At 37.5% G+C, this 13,000-nt stretch overlaps 1 protein-coding gene across 1 annotated transcript in view; it reads right to left on the reverse strand.

Annotated features, from left to right (window-relative positions):
• Positions 1-4,986: 4,986 nt before the first annotated feature.
• grin3ba (glutamate receptor, ionotropic, N-methyl-D-aspartate 3Ba) overlaps positions 4,987-13,000 on the reverse strand; it is a 170,588-nt gene continuing 162,574 nt past the window's right edge. Inside the window, exons 9-12 of the mRNA XM_038292327.1 lie at positions 10,408-10,559; positions 9,154-9,318; positions 7,220-7,287; positions 4,987-6,427 (exon numbers count right to left, since the gene is read on the reverse strand). Coding sequence (XP_038148255.1) covers positions 5,461-6,427; positions 7,220-7,287; positions 9,154-9,318; positions 10,408-10,559 — 1,352 coding nt within the window. The 3' untranslated portion in view covers positions 4,987-5,460. The remainder of the gene's footprint in view (positions 6,428-7,219; positions 7,288-9,153; positions 9,319-10,407; positions 10,560-13,000) is intronic.

A 13,000-nucleotide genomic window follows, 5' to 3' on the forward strand; every position in this document is an offset into this window, starting at 1 on the left:
TGCGCTCCACAGGCGTATGGGAATCCTACCTAGTCTGGAATAATAGTTTACTGCTGTATAAGAGGACCCTTTGCAAAACAAGAGCAGCATATTTCTCCTCATTGCCAAACTCACCCACAACCATAGCTCTGTTGAACCATCCATTCTACCTGCTCTTAGCAGTAATGATTTTATGGGATTCTTTATAAATAAGATTGATCTTATTAAAAATAAGATCATTACCCCTTCTTTATTTACAATTGATTTATCTCTGGAAGGTGAGGCAGCATTTGAGGTAGCCATAGAACCTGAATCGGGTTTAGACTGCTTTGATCCAGTTGAACTTTCAGAGTTAGCAAAACCATTGTCTTCATCTAAGCCTTCAACTTGTATGTTAGATCCAGTTGCAACCAGGTTATTGAAGGAGGTATTCCTTTTAATCTCTTCATCTTCTCCATTTTAGATGTGATTAATCTATCCCTGTTACAGAGATATGTACCAAAGGCTTTTAAGGTTGCTGTAATTAAACCTTTGCTTAGGAAACTGTCTCTTGATCCAGATTACTCGGTCAATTATAGACCTATATCCAATCTTCCTTTCTTATCTAAAATTCTTGAGAAAGTAGTTGCCAGTATTAGATCTCAGTGCTGCATTTGATACAGTTGACTATAATATTCTTTTAGAAAGACTTGAATATTTGGTTGGAATTAAAGAAACAGCACTAAACTGGATTAATGCTCAAAGGTTACCTGTGGAGTATCACAGGGATCAGTGCTAGGAAAAATTCTCTTTACTATACATATGCTCCCAATTGGTGGAGTTATTAGACAGCATGGGATTAATTTCCACTGTTATGCTGATGATACCCAGCTATATCTGTTTATAAATCTAGATAAAGCTAACCCATTACATAAATTCCAGGCATGTCTCGAAAACATCGAAACCTGGATGACTCTTAACTTTAAGTTATAGTCTTTGGAAGAGACTCTTTGAAGAAGAAGCTGATTAGTCGGTCACCTCATTTGGATGGTATTAAACTGATTTCAGATAAAGTAAAAAATCTTGGTGTTATTTTTGATCAGGACCTGCCATTTAAATCCCATATCAAAGAGGTTTCTAGTATTTCCTTCTTTCATCTGCGAAATTTTGTAAAAATGAGAAATCTCCTGTCCAGGAGTGAATCTGAGAAACTAGTCCATGCATTTGTTACCTCAAGGCTGGACTATTGTAATTCTTTACTATCAGGAAGTCCACAAACTGTAGTTAAAAGCCTTCAGCTGATCCAAAATGCTGCAGCCAGAGTTCAGATGAAAATTAAAAAGAGAGATCATATCTCTCCTATCCTGGCTTCTCTTCATTGGCTTCCTGTTAAATCCAGAATAGAATTTTAAATCCTCCTTCTCACAAATAAAGCCTTAAATGGCCAAGCTCCATCTTATATCAGAGATCTGATTGTTCCTTATGTTCCTAACAGAGCACTTCGCTCTCAATCTGCAGGTTCACTAGTGGTTCCTAGAATTTCTAAAAGTAGAATGGGAGGCAGATCTTTTAGTTACCAGGGTCGTCTGCTGTGGAACCAACTACCAGTTTTAGTCCGTGAGGCAGACACCCTGTCTACTTTTAAGGGTGGGCTTAAAACTTTTCTTTTTGATAAAGCTTCTAGTTAGAGTGGCTCAGGTTATCCTGAGCTATCTCTATAGTTATGCTGCTATAGGCTTAGACTTTTGGAGGACATAGGGACCCCTTTTTCATCATGTTGCTTCATTCTATCTCTATTCTTCCACTTTGCAGTATCTGTTAGTTTAATCTCTAACGTTATGCTCTCTCTGCCTTTTCTCATAGTAGCTTTGCCTTATCTGTTCCTGTTTGGCTGTGACACCACCCTGGAGAGAAATATCAGGTGTGCTGCTTCCATCAACACCCTTGTTTACAGATGTTGGAGATCAGCCTCTTTTTTCCAGTGTCCTATTTCTCTGACCGTGACTGGCTGGATGTGCTCTCTTCAGTCTCTGACATGGGAGCTGGCTCGGAGCTCGTCTGCCTGGCTGTGGGTTTCCTGGACGGGGCCGCTTTTTACAGCTGCTTTTTGTGTCTCTGCTTCTGTCTCCTTGAACCCCAGTCGGCCCCGGCAAATGGCCGCTCACACTGAGCCTGGTTCTGCTGGAGGTTTCTTCCTGTTAAAAGGGAGTTTTTCCTCTCTACTGTGGCTACAAGCATGCTTAGTGTGAGGGATTGTATTCGAGTCAATGAGTCAATGCAATCAACTGGTTTTCCTTAGATAGAAAACTTTGAATCAATTTGACTCTATGATCTGGTGCCTTGAGATGACATGTGCTGAGAATTGGCGCTATATAAATAAACTTAATTGAATTGAATTTAATGTTAATGTTAAATGTAAAATTATCTGATTAAGACAGTTCCTCTGTCTGGATATATAGTTGGGAATGGAATGAGAGTGGTGTCCTTTAGCTAAGAAAAGAGTGTAATATTTTGATTCGGCTGTAGCGATGGATGTCTCCTCACCTGGAAATGTGTATGATGTAATGATGTGATCATGTGGCAGACTTCTGTAACTAAAAGCAACATATCTGATCTGAGTAAAATTACAATTTCCATCAAAATCTGTTGTCATGTCTCCTGGATATTTAATAAATATACACAATGAACTGTTATTTAAAGAGTTTACCCCAATGATTTCTGACACAGAGCTTTCCTGGCATTCTGGCTACAATTAAATAGGGAATATATATTAAATATATATATTCTATTTGTATTGTATTTGTATATATATATATATATATATATATATATATATATATATATATATATATATATATATATATATATATATAGTACAAACTGAAAGGTGAAAATAGGCATAAGGGACATTTTCCAGTAAAAACCTTCATTCATTCATATCATATTCCTACTGTCGCACATAAAAAGAAAGAAATCGGATCGGATAATATTTTTTTTTTTTTTTTTTTGGGCAGTTTTTATAGTACCCAGACTGTAGTCTTTGTTTGCCTTGGATCTTTTTTTCCCCCAGATACTGTATTTTGCATTTATATTTTAAAATACTGGTAATGTGTTGGTTTAATAAGTTGAAATCTCACCTCTTTGAGATCCTTGATTTCAATTGGTCTAAAAATAAAGACACCAAAAGAGGGAGCAAGGTGAATTGAAAAAAAAAAAAAAACAGACATTAAATGAAGGCATAACTACCACATAAATGAAAACAAAACATATTTATGTTTTTCCAATGACCAACAGATTTGACATCCACCAGTTATGCTAAAACAAACAACAAATGTTGACAGTCAATTTAAATTAAAGTATTGTCAGTCTGTGTAACTCCACTTTTATAGCTTGTTTATGACTAACTCTGGTACCAGGTTGTTGTTCTGCATTTACTTGTACTTCAAATTTGAAATTGAATTAGTACCCTTTTCAATTACATTTGAAGTGATTTCTTCCCTTTCCAACTGGTTGTCAGTGTAGTTTCCTGAGGCCATCTTTGTTTTAACCAGATATGGTTAATCAATCTACCACAGAAGGTCTGATTATTTTCTACCCCCAGTTCTAATCTCTTTGATCTTGATGTTTAAGATATCATTGCAATAATTGTTATTTTTCTTACACTTTTGATTTTATTGCTCTGTAAATTTCATCAACACTTAATCAGTTTTTTATTATCTATGGATACAAACTGCAGCTGGACTGAAAGTAATTCAATGTTACAATAGAGCGTATTTCTGTAAATGAAATTGGAAATGAACATTTCATGCATCTGTCATTTAACTCCTCAACAACATTATCAATACACACAAGCTTACATCAGGTCATCCATATTTTAACTCCCACTTTAGACCCATTGTATTGCCCTTTTTTACTTCTCATTTCCATTTATCTATCTATTTAAGTCTATGTATATCTGTTTGTTCTTTTGTCAATTAAAGTGTTGTAGAAAAACATTCCTTAACAACTTAGTCTGGGTGCCTATCTTTACAGTAATCTCATATAAAGGCAGAGCACTCTCTGGATGAATCATTAGTCCATCATAGGACAGAAGGTCACAGATAATAATCTCACTTATTAAAAGAAGAATGCCATCCAAACCAATTTTATCTCATCTGGAAAATTAAATTAATTCAAATTGCTATGGAGGGATTGTAGTCACAGCTGTTTCTAAATTAGCCACAACTGTGGCGTTTCAAGTTTAATGCTCCTTTGGAGGGGTTGATGCTGGTTTGGTTCCTTCCATCATTCTGTAGCAAGTAGCATATAGGAGATTATGGGCATGAATGGCCTGTTAATGTGTCTGATTTTGCCTAGCCTCTATCTGCTGCTAAATCATAAAACACTAAAGTTAAAAGGGGAAAGCGAGGCAGAGCTTTAGATGTTCTGGGTTGTTTTTTTTAACCTCTTGGATGAATTGCAAACATGTTCTTGGGGTTATTCAGGTAGGCCAGACATTCATAGGAAGGTTTGATATGGATCTATGTTGTCTCTGCTGGTAGACCATGGCTCTCACTGTGGTTTATTGGAGTCCTGAAGCATCAGAAATTGCTTTGTAAACCCATTACAAAACAAACAAAACAAAACTATATATTAATGACTCTGTTTTTCAGGTTTAATTTGGATTTGGGATTGTTCTGTTTTTGAGATCTTTTAGCCAATTTTATTTTGTCAGATAGATTACCTTTAAGGGATTGCTTGATTTGATAGGCAGTCAATATTAATGAATACCTGTTGCTAATAGATTGGGATTATTTACAGTTGAAACCATATTCAGTCTGTTCTGTTTTATTTCAAGTTTATCTATATTTTTTTAGTTCTATCTGTACTCATTTTATTTGTGTGTTATGGTGCTGCTGATACTCAAAATTTCCTCACTTAGGGACAAATAAAGAATATTTCCATTATTTTTCTTTATTATTAAACAGGTTTGTGTGTGCGTGTGTGTGTGTGTGTGGGGGTGGGGGGGGTGGGGGGTGGTGTTGTAATTTTACATAAAACTGGGTCAGTTCGGACAGTTTATCCTCAATAAAGAATTCAAATTTTTATCTTAAAATGAAGTTTAATGATTAAATCAATTAAATATGAGAAAATAAGGGATATGGTATGGGATACCTGATCTTGGAGATCAACTCCACTGTTGGTTTCCCAACCAAACCAAAATATTTGCTCTGAAATCTTTCTATTGGACTATTTTCCTAATTCAGAATGTGAATAAAATTTTGGTTGGTGTTTCTGATACAGATATCCTCCAGGTCAGACTCTGGATCAGTATTAATCATCATGTGACAATGGTTCCTTTTATACTTGAAAAGGTAAAGTAGGAAAAAAATAAGCTATAAAGGTACTAGATGGCAAAAAAGTAAAATAACTAGAACCTATTCCAACCTTTCTTCCCGCAGCTATGATAACAGCACCTGACTAGTTCTAATTCCTGCACACCAAATGGCTTCAGATAACCAATCAGGTTCCGATGTTTACACTTGACTGGTTGGCTTTTGTCCTCTCCAAAGTGTTCAGAGTGCGTGAAAGGTTGGCCTTCTGTCTGTCAAGGCTAGAAGTGTTCCTCGTTTGGACAGTTATGTTTCCAGCACCTTGTTGGTTGACTTGACTTCGCTCCAAACTAGTAGAAGTGCGTGACTGGACAGTCCTTTCTCCTGTCACAGTAACACTGGGGCGGGATTGAGTGGCTCTTCCTCTCTCCAAACTGTTCACAGTGTTTAACTGGCTGCTTCGTCCCAGTCCAGCAGTAGCAGCTGCAGCTGTTTGGTTAGGCCTCCCTAGCTGCTGATTGTTCAGGGTTTGCAGTTGACTGGTCCTGTCTCTTTCAGGAAGTCTGGACTGAGTAGAACTACTTCTGTCTGTAGGAATAGTCTGCACCTTCTGCCTGTCTCTTTCTCTTTCCAGACTGGTTTCCCTGCGCCCCAGTCCACTCCTTTCTCTTTCCAAGCTGGTCTGGATCTCAGCTCTTCGAGCCAGAGCTTCTCTGAGCTGGTTGCGGAAGGTTTCGATCTTCACTTGAAGCTCCTGGAGTTCCCCCTCCCACAGGCTTGTCTGGGTAGCCCTGTTTCCTAGGGGAGAAAGCAGCAAACCTGTCGAAGCTAGGGTCGATACTGGACCTCCATTGGCGTGGAGATTAATCTGAGGAGGAGAGGTAAAGCTGCCGAACCCAAACCCTCCAAGACCAAGACCAGGGCGGCCGACCATGCCTGGCCTGCCACGCACCGATGCTGTGTGTGTGCGCAGGCGGTAGCTGTGAAGCGTGTCCAGGTCAAAGTGAACACGTTTCTCTTTATGTTCATGGGATGGAGAGGAGCTTCCAGTTTCACCGGCTGTTGTGGAAGCAGGGAGGGATGTGGGAGGTGACGGTGGAGGTTGCTGCTGCTGCTTCCTGTGTAAGGTGCAGTTTTCTGAGATACAAGGGGAGGGCCTGGAATTACAGAGAAAGATCACAGCATGTATCCAATTTCATGTTGGGTACAAAAATCTAAGTATAATATCACCCGCAAATCTAAGGTGCTGGTCTACCATCAGATGCTCACATATGATGTTAGCGTAGTTGTGTACTCGTGCTTTATATTTAAAAATGAGTTGTGCCAAACATTATAAGGGAGATTTTGTCTTCCCTACAGTGTTAATCTAGCAACTCTTTCATAAAGGCTGGTTTTATGGGGTGCACTACTAGTTGTCCTGTCAATGGATTATCCCACATGAGCTGTGGATCTCTGCAGCTCATCTAGAGGTACCATGAGCCTCTGGGCTGCTTCTTTGTTTAGAACAATCCTTAAAATGGACAGACATGTTTTGGTAGATTTTTAGTTGTGCCTTTAAATATTCAGAAGATAAATTGAACTTTCTTCCATAAAGTTGTGAATATTGTTTTATAATATAATAAAAAAGAACTGTATTGTTTCTAAGATTAAATTACTTATAGTAAAAGGGGTTTTACTGTATGAAGGCAACTGATCACATTGGATTCTATTTAGGGATATCAGAGTAAAGTAAAAAGTCTGAATGTAATAAATGTCACTAATATATTTCACAAAAATGTAAACTAGTTAAAATGAATGTGGGTAATATAACAACCATAAAAAATGTATGTATCTGTGGTGAATTATGAACATTCCCTGCAGTGCTTAGGCTGCATTTAGCTGAATATTTTCAGAACAAGTGACCGTGAACACAGAGCAAACGTAGATCAAAATGTCAGCCAGCTCATTACTTTTGGTCAAGGCAGGTCAGCTCCTTCCCGACATCCTCGTATGTAGTGTTAAGCGCTCTGTGGATTTTCTGCAAGCAGAAATGATGATTAGAGATAAAGAAAAAATTCTTATGACTTTGTCTGACTTGTGACAATTTACAGAAAAGCTGTTTTATCAGAGTTAATATTGCAGCTAGTTTCACAGGCTATCTATGACAGCTTTTCTCTAACTAATTCATGGAAGACCCACTGAAAATACCTAAAAAGGGCAAATTTTTTAAGACTGGCATTTTGAGACAGTTTAGGGCAAGAATAAATCCATTTGAAATGAATTGTCAATGTTAGTTAAATATATACGTACATAGAAAAAAATGTGCACCCATGCTTTCATTTACCAACTTCTGATGAGAGCATTACAGAGTTTGCATTTGATGAATATTTTGTTAATGAACAAATGATGGAAATCTAAGCAAAAACACACAAGAACGGGCTGTAAATGAATTGGACTCTGTACACTCCACTGATGTTTCTATAAATGGACTTTAGGAGGTTGCAAAGAAAGAACACACTATATCAGCCATCAGCAGTCCTGGTTTTCTAATTTTTAATTGGATGGTTTCCTGGTGTAGATTCAAGCTTTTAGGTCTGTTACTTTGTTACTTTTAGGCTGCTTTTTCATTTAAAATAGTTCTGACTTGGATTATCTGGTTTGAACTAATTACTAAACCTATAAACTAAAGAATAAACTGGTTGGGATTTTGACCAACCCAAAAATATCAACCCAGGCCTATTTTTAAATTAACAGCTGGCTAGTTAAAACTTGAACACAATAAGGTGTTCTCACTGGGCTGTGTTCCAAAACACACAGGAGCTGTCTGATAAATCAGATTGAAGGCACCAAACTCAATCTGGGTACCTGAGATGGAAGTAATGGTATCCAATAATTCTCAAAAGAACAGTGCTTAAGAATTCAAACAGAAACATTCCAGGCTATTGTTGATCATTACAGAAATAAAGCATGGTCAGGGTGCAACTAGCTAAGGTTCAATTAACCAAAAAATGAGAAACAAAGAATTTATTCCTCCAAAAATGTAATTTCATGAAATTTTTGGCCATGATAAGTTTTTGTAAACTTCTGACCAGAACTTTAGCCATTACAGAGAAACCTTTCCTTATTAATGTCCTGTGTTGGACGCTGTAGAAGGCTTCCCAGAAGTAGGTGCCCTTTTAGAAAAATGTAGCAAACATATACCAGCAGTCTTAATATTCAGACGGCTGGTTCCATTATTCACTCCAAAAGCTGCCACAGGGTTCTCATTTAGTATTGACTAGAGTTGCATAAAAAGAGAAACTTCGCATGACCTTTAATTTCTGCACTGTTATTCATTTGTTATTTCAGCGTTGTTGCAAAACTCACAGATTCTCATATACAGTATGTTATATTAAGACTGGAGTCTTGTTTTGTATTTACAGAAACCATTAGTGTCAGATAAAAACTACTTAACCGTCAAAGACATAGATGTATAACAGAAGGTCATGAACCAGAGCATAAAACATCGCTTATCGGAAACGTGTGTAATTTAAAAAGTTTAAATTAACTTATTAATTTATAGGCAACATTAAAACTTAATTATGTAATCAACAAGCTCTTTTCATTAATTAATGTAATTAACATAACATTAAGAGGTCGGGCTATATCTTTCCACAATAACTAAATTGCATCTATAATGGTCTCAAGTAAGTGTTATTAAAAGTTTGTAACAGAAGAGGGCGCAGGTTATCTTCAAGTGATGCAGGTAGGAATTTTACGAAAGAGCAGCTGGAGTGCATGAACACCAGAGACTAACCTTAAGATAAAAAACAGTCTTTGCACATCTTTGCAGAAAATTTTCTTTGCTGTATGCGAGATGTGACAGAGGGAGCATGCATGCATATCCAAACATGTGTTCACCCACCTGGCTGGTGTGCAGCCAGTACTGCAGGGTGTTTGAGCGTCGGAGGCGGGGGACCACCAGGTGATAGAAGGTGTGTTCACCTGCCAAGGTCAGCAGAGCTCCCCCTACTCCCATGCACAGCAACACAAACAGACCTGAAAAATGCTGGATCCCCATCTGTAGAGTCTGACAAAGAGAGGAAGATGAGTGATTGTCAGAAATTGGTGGATCTGAAAGCCGACAGAGAATCAAATGCAAAGCTTTTTTATTTATTCTTGAAGTAATTACCATTAAGGCAACTGCATGTGACTGTGCAATTGATATTCTGCCGTTGTAGTGTGGCTGTGTAAGCCCATAAGAGTATTATTAAAGTGTAACAAAACATGCAAGGGGAGGAGAGGGAAGACAGACAAGGGGAGAAATGGGAGGTTCAAGTAAGGGTAATAAAAATAAACAGCAGTTAGAAGAGAGAGACAACAAAAAGGGGAAAACAGTTGAATAAGAAAACACTGTTTCTTTTCTGTTTGCCAACAACCCTTTCTCAAGCAACATTCATCCACTGGAGAAAGTGGCAGAGCTGGTGGGGATCTCTTCCAGTACCCTATAATTATGTTTCTCTCACCCAACTCATTTCATCACCGCCTCTGATGGCAATTAGCCCCATGCTGACTCAACAAATTCATCAACATCTACATTGACCTCCTTTTGCTCCTGATCCAGGGGGCCAAGTTTGCACTAATGCTCACATTGTTTCAGAGTAGCCAGCTATCCAAGCTTTAAATGGGATGAGGACTAATACATTTCTGGTGCAGGGTGAAGTTAAGGTTGCATAATTGCGTTTTGTTACCATATTTCAACTTTGAAGTAGGATTTAAAAAAAAAAGGATGGCCAAAGGGAGTTGGATTGCTTCTCATTTTGCAGAAATGAGATAGAGACAGACAGAGGGTTGTGTCTAGGGATTTTCACTCTTAAAAAAAACTGAAAGGAGAAGGGAACACAGAGAACTTTATATACTCTTCAATCACACTTAAGAAAGTTGAAATGGATGCGGACACTTGGTTTGTGCATGAAACTCTGGTTAAGGTAGGTGCATGGAACAGAATTTAATTAATGTTACTGCTTTATGTGTGCATCTTTGTGCACATGTGCTTTAGCTGGCAGTCAATCTCGTCTCCATCCTAAAAGGGGACTCGTTTATAGAAGTACAGCAGCAGAAGGCTTTGCTTTGTACACAATACACGTTCACCATGTGAACACTCCCACTGATGACTTACCTCGGTGACTGCAAAGACTCTTTTTCCGCAGGGTACAACCTTATACCATTTATCATGCAGCATGTCCATAAAGCCGTCAGACTTGTAGCGACTCACAAACTCTGACACATTACGGGTCAGAGGAGAGCCCTGGGGAAGGCCTATGCCATAGCCTGCAAGAAGACATAGACATGGATGTAAATACATGTTGCCTCAATGCAGTAACTCAAAACTTTAGCTTTGCTTGAGGAATGGGGCTAACAAACTTTGTGGAAAATAGTTGGCCACTTTCATATAGCCAAACAGCAGATGCCCTCTGGAAATATGCAACTTTAGTTTGCAGGCTTCACTTTAAATTAGACTCAACCATTTTTTTTAACCCAAGTAGGGTGAATATGCAGTGCAAAGAGACAACAGAAGAGAAACACAAGATCTAGTGCTCGTTATAAGCAACAGCTGTGATTTACAGTAAGTAGCCACTTTATTGGGTACATTCCACTTATTGGATACCATTCTGGCTTGGCTTCAGGACTGCCTTCATTTCTCTTGCCATCAGTTCAACAAGGTTTTAAAAAGAATCTCCCTGATATTTTTCTTCAAAATTAAATACCAGCATCACACGCTGCACATTCATGATAGAGATCTTCTGTTCCACAATATCCCAAAGCTGCTCTGTTGGATAAAGATCTGGTGACGGTTGAGGCAATTGCAGTAATTTATTGTTGTGTTCAATAAACTATTTAGGGGATGGACAGGGTCAGTACTGATATTTAAATAGGCTGCAGCATTTAAACAATTTCCCCCCTGGTACTGAGGGACACAAGAAAATCTTCCCCACACAATTACATCATCACCATCAGTCTGAATAGCCAAATCTATTTTTCAAATCAGATTTATTTTTAACACTATCTGAATTTTAGAATTAGAATTAAACTTTACTGTCATTACAGTGCCACACGTAAAACGCAACGAAATGTAGTTTGCATCTATCCAGATGTGCTATACAGGATATAAATATTTATTTACATCTGCAGAGAGACTATGTATATATTGACTATAAATGTTACTGTAAATGTATATATATATGTATGTATAACTATGCATATGTAAAAATTTTATCCACATACAAGCACAGAGTAATTGTAACAGGGTATAAAATAAATTATTATATGAAAACTATATACAAATTATGCAGGAACATTAGGATATGGATTATATATAAATTAGTGGGATTATAATATAGGATAAATAATGACAGATAATAACAGAAAAAAGATTTTCAGATTATATACAGCTATAGTGGTACAGTATACTAACTGGTGTTGGATCCGTGGATGTGTGTGTGAGGACAGTCCAGAAGCTATTTTATTGTGTTTTGGGGGGGTGTACAGTCCTAATGGTTGGTGTCAGGAGGCGTTCAGGAGCCTGACAGCTGTGGGAAATGGTAGGAATGTTCCCACCGTACCCAGCTTTCACTAAATGTTTCTATTTCTTCTTATTATCACAGAAATAACACATCCTCAGGTTTTTCAATCTTTTTCACCTCAGTCAAAAGTTTGGGCTAGAATTTGCATCAAAATAATAAAGAACATCTTTAACAAAGAAATCCAGGCTGAATGAAGTTTATTTGTATGCGAAAGGGGGCAAGCAAACTTTTTTGTTCTTGTTGGAAAACAGTTAAGCACATGTTAACCCCTACCAACTTCTCTGCGCATCTTTTCTCCTTTTTCAGACCTCTCTCTAAAAATTCTTGAGGTAGTGATGATATAAAAAAAATCGTGGGATCAGAACATCTGTAAACACCAATTATGCAATTACGCATTGTTCCTCCTTTCTGATTGCTAGTTCAGATTTCATCTTCATCATGTTCAGATGCTTACATGCATTAAGTTTCTGTCATGTGATTGGCCTGTTCACTGTTTGTGTCAATACGTCTATCATTGTTAGGATCAAATAGTTAGCCACATTAATTTACATTTCTATCCTTTCATATTCTAATACTTGTAAAGTATTTTGCAGCATGAAAGTAACTGATCTAAATATCAATGTAAAGAGAGATTTCTTTTCTCAGGGTCAAAAGAATCAGAACAAAAGACATAAATATTAGCACGGGGTCTTTCATTTCCTCTGTGACCACTAATTTGTATCTATACAAACAGACGCATAGATTTCTGCAATCTTCTAAGTGTGAGATTGAAGAAAATGTTCTTCTTTGTCCATTTGTTAAGACTAAGTGAAGCATTCTAAATTTTCTTTGACTTTTGTGAGAAACACAATATTATTCCTGGTACTAATTTCCGTATCCAGTTCTTAACCAACAGTCGCTTGTCCCATTCAGGCAAAACAGATGTTCCAAAATTTCATCCATATAAACTTTCATCTACGGCTTTTTTAAATACATTTTAAAAAGCGAGGGATCTGTATTCTGTGTTTTAGTAACAATACAAGTCCTGAATCTTTCTTAAGCTCTAGAAATACTACATAGAAGTTCACATGTTCACCAGCCAAAAAAACAAACATTTTTTTTACAGCTGTTTCTCTTTGCATACATAATAAAATTCTATCATATATCCTCCAGCAAACATTGCTTTCTACCATTAACCTCACCTAACTG

The sequence above is a fragment of the Cyprinodon tularosa genome, unplaced genomic scaffold (assembly GCF_016077235.1).
Source record: "Cyprinodon tularosa strain WSP-4 unplaced genomic scaffold, ASM1607723v1 ctg310, whole genome shotgun sequence".
NCBI lineage: Eukaryota > Metazoa > Chordata > Actinopteri > Cyprinodontiformes > Cyprinodontidae > Cyprinodon > Cyprinodon tularosa.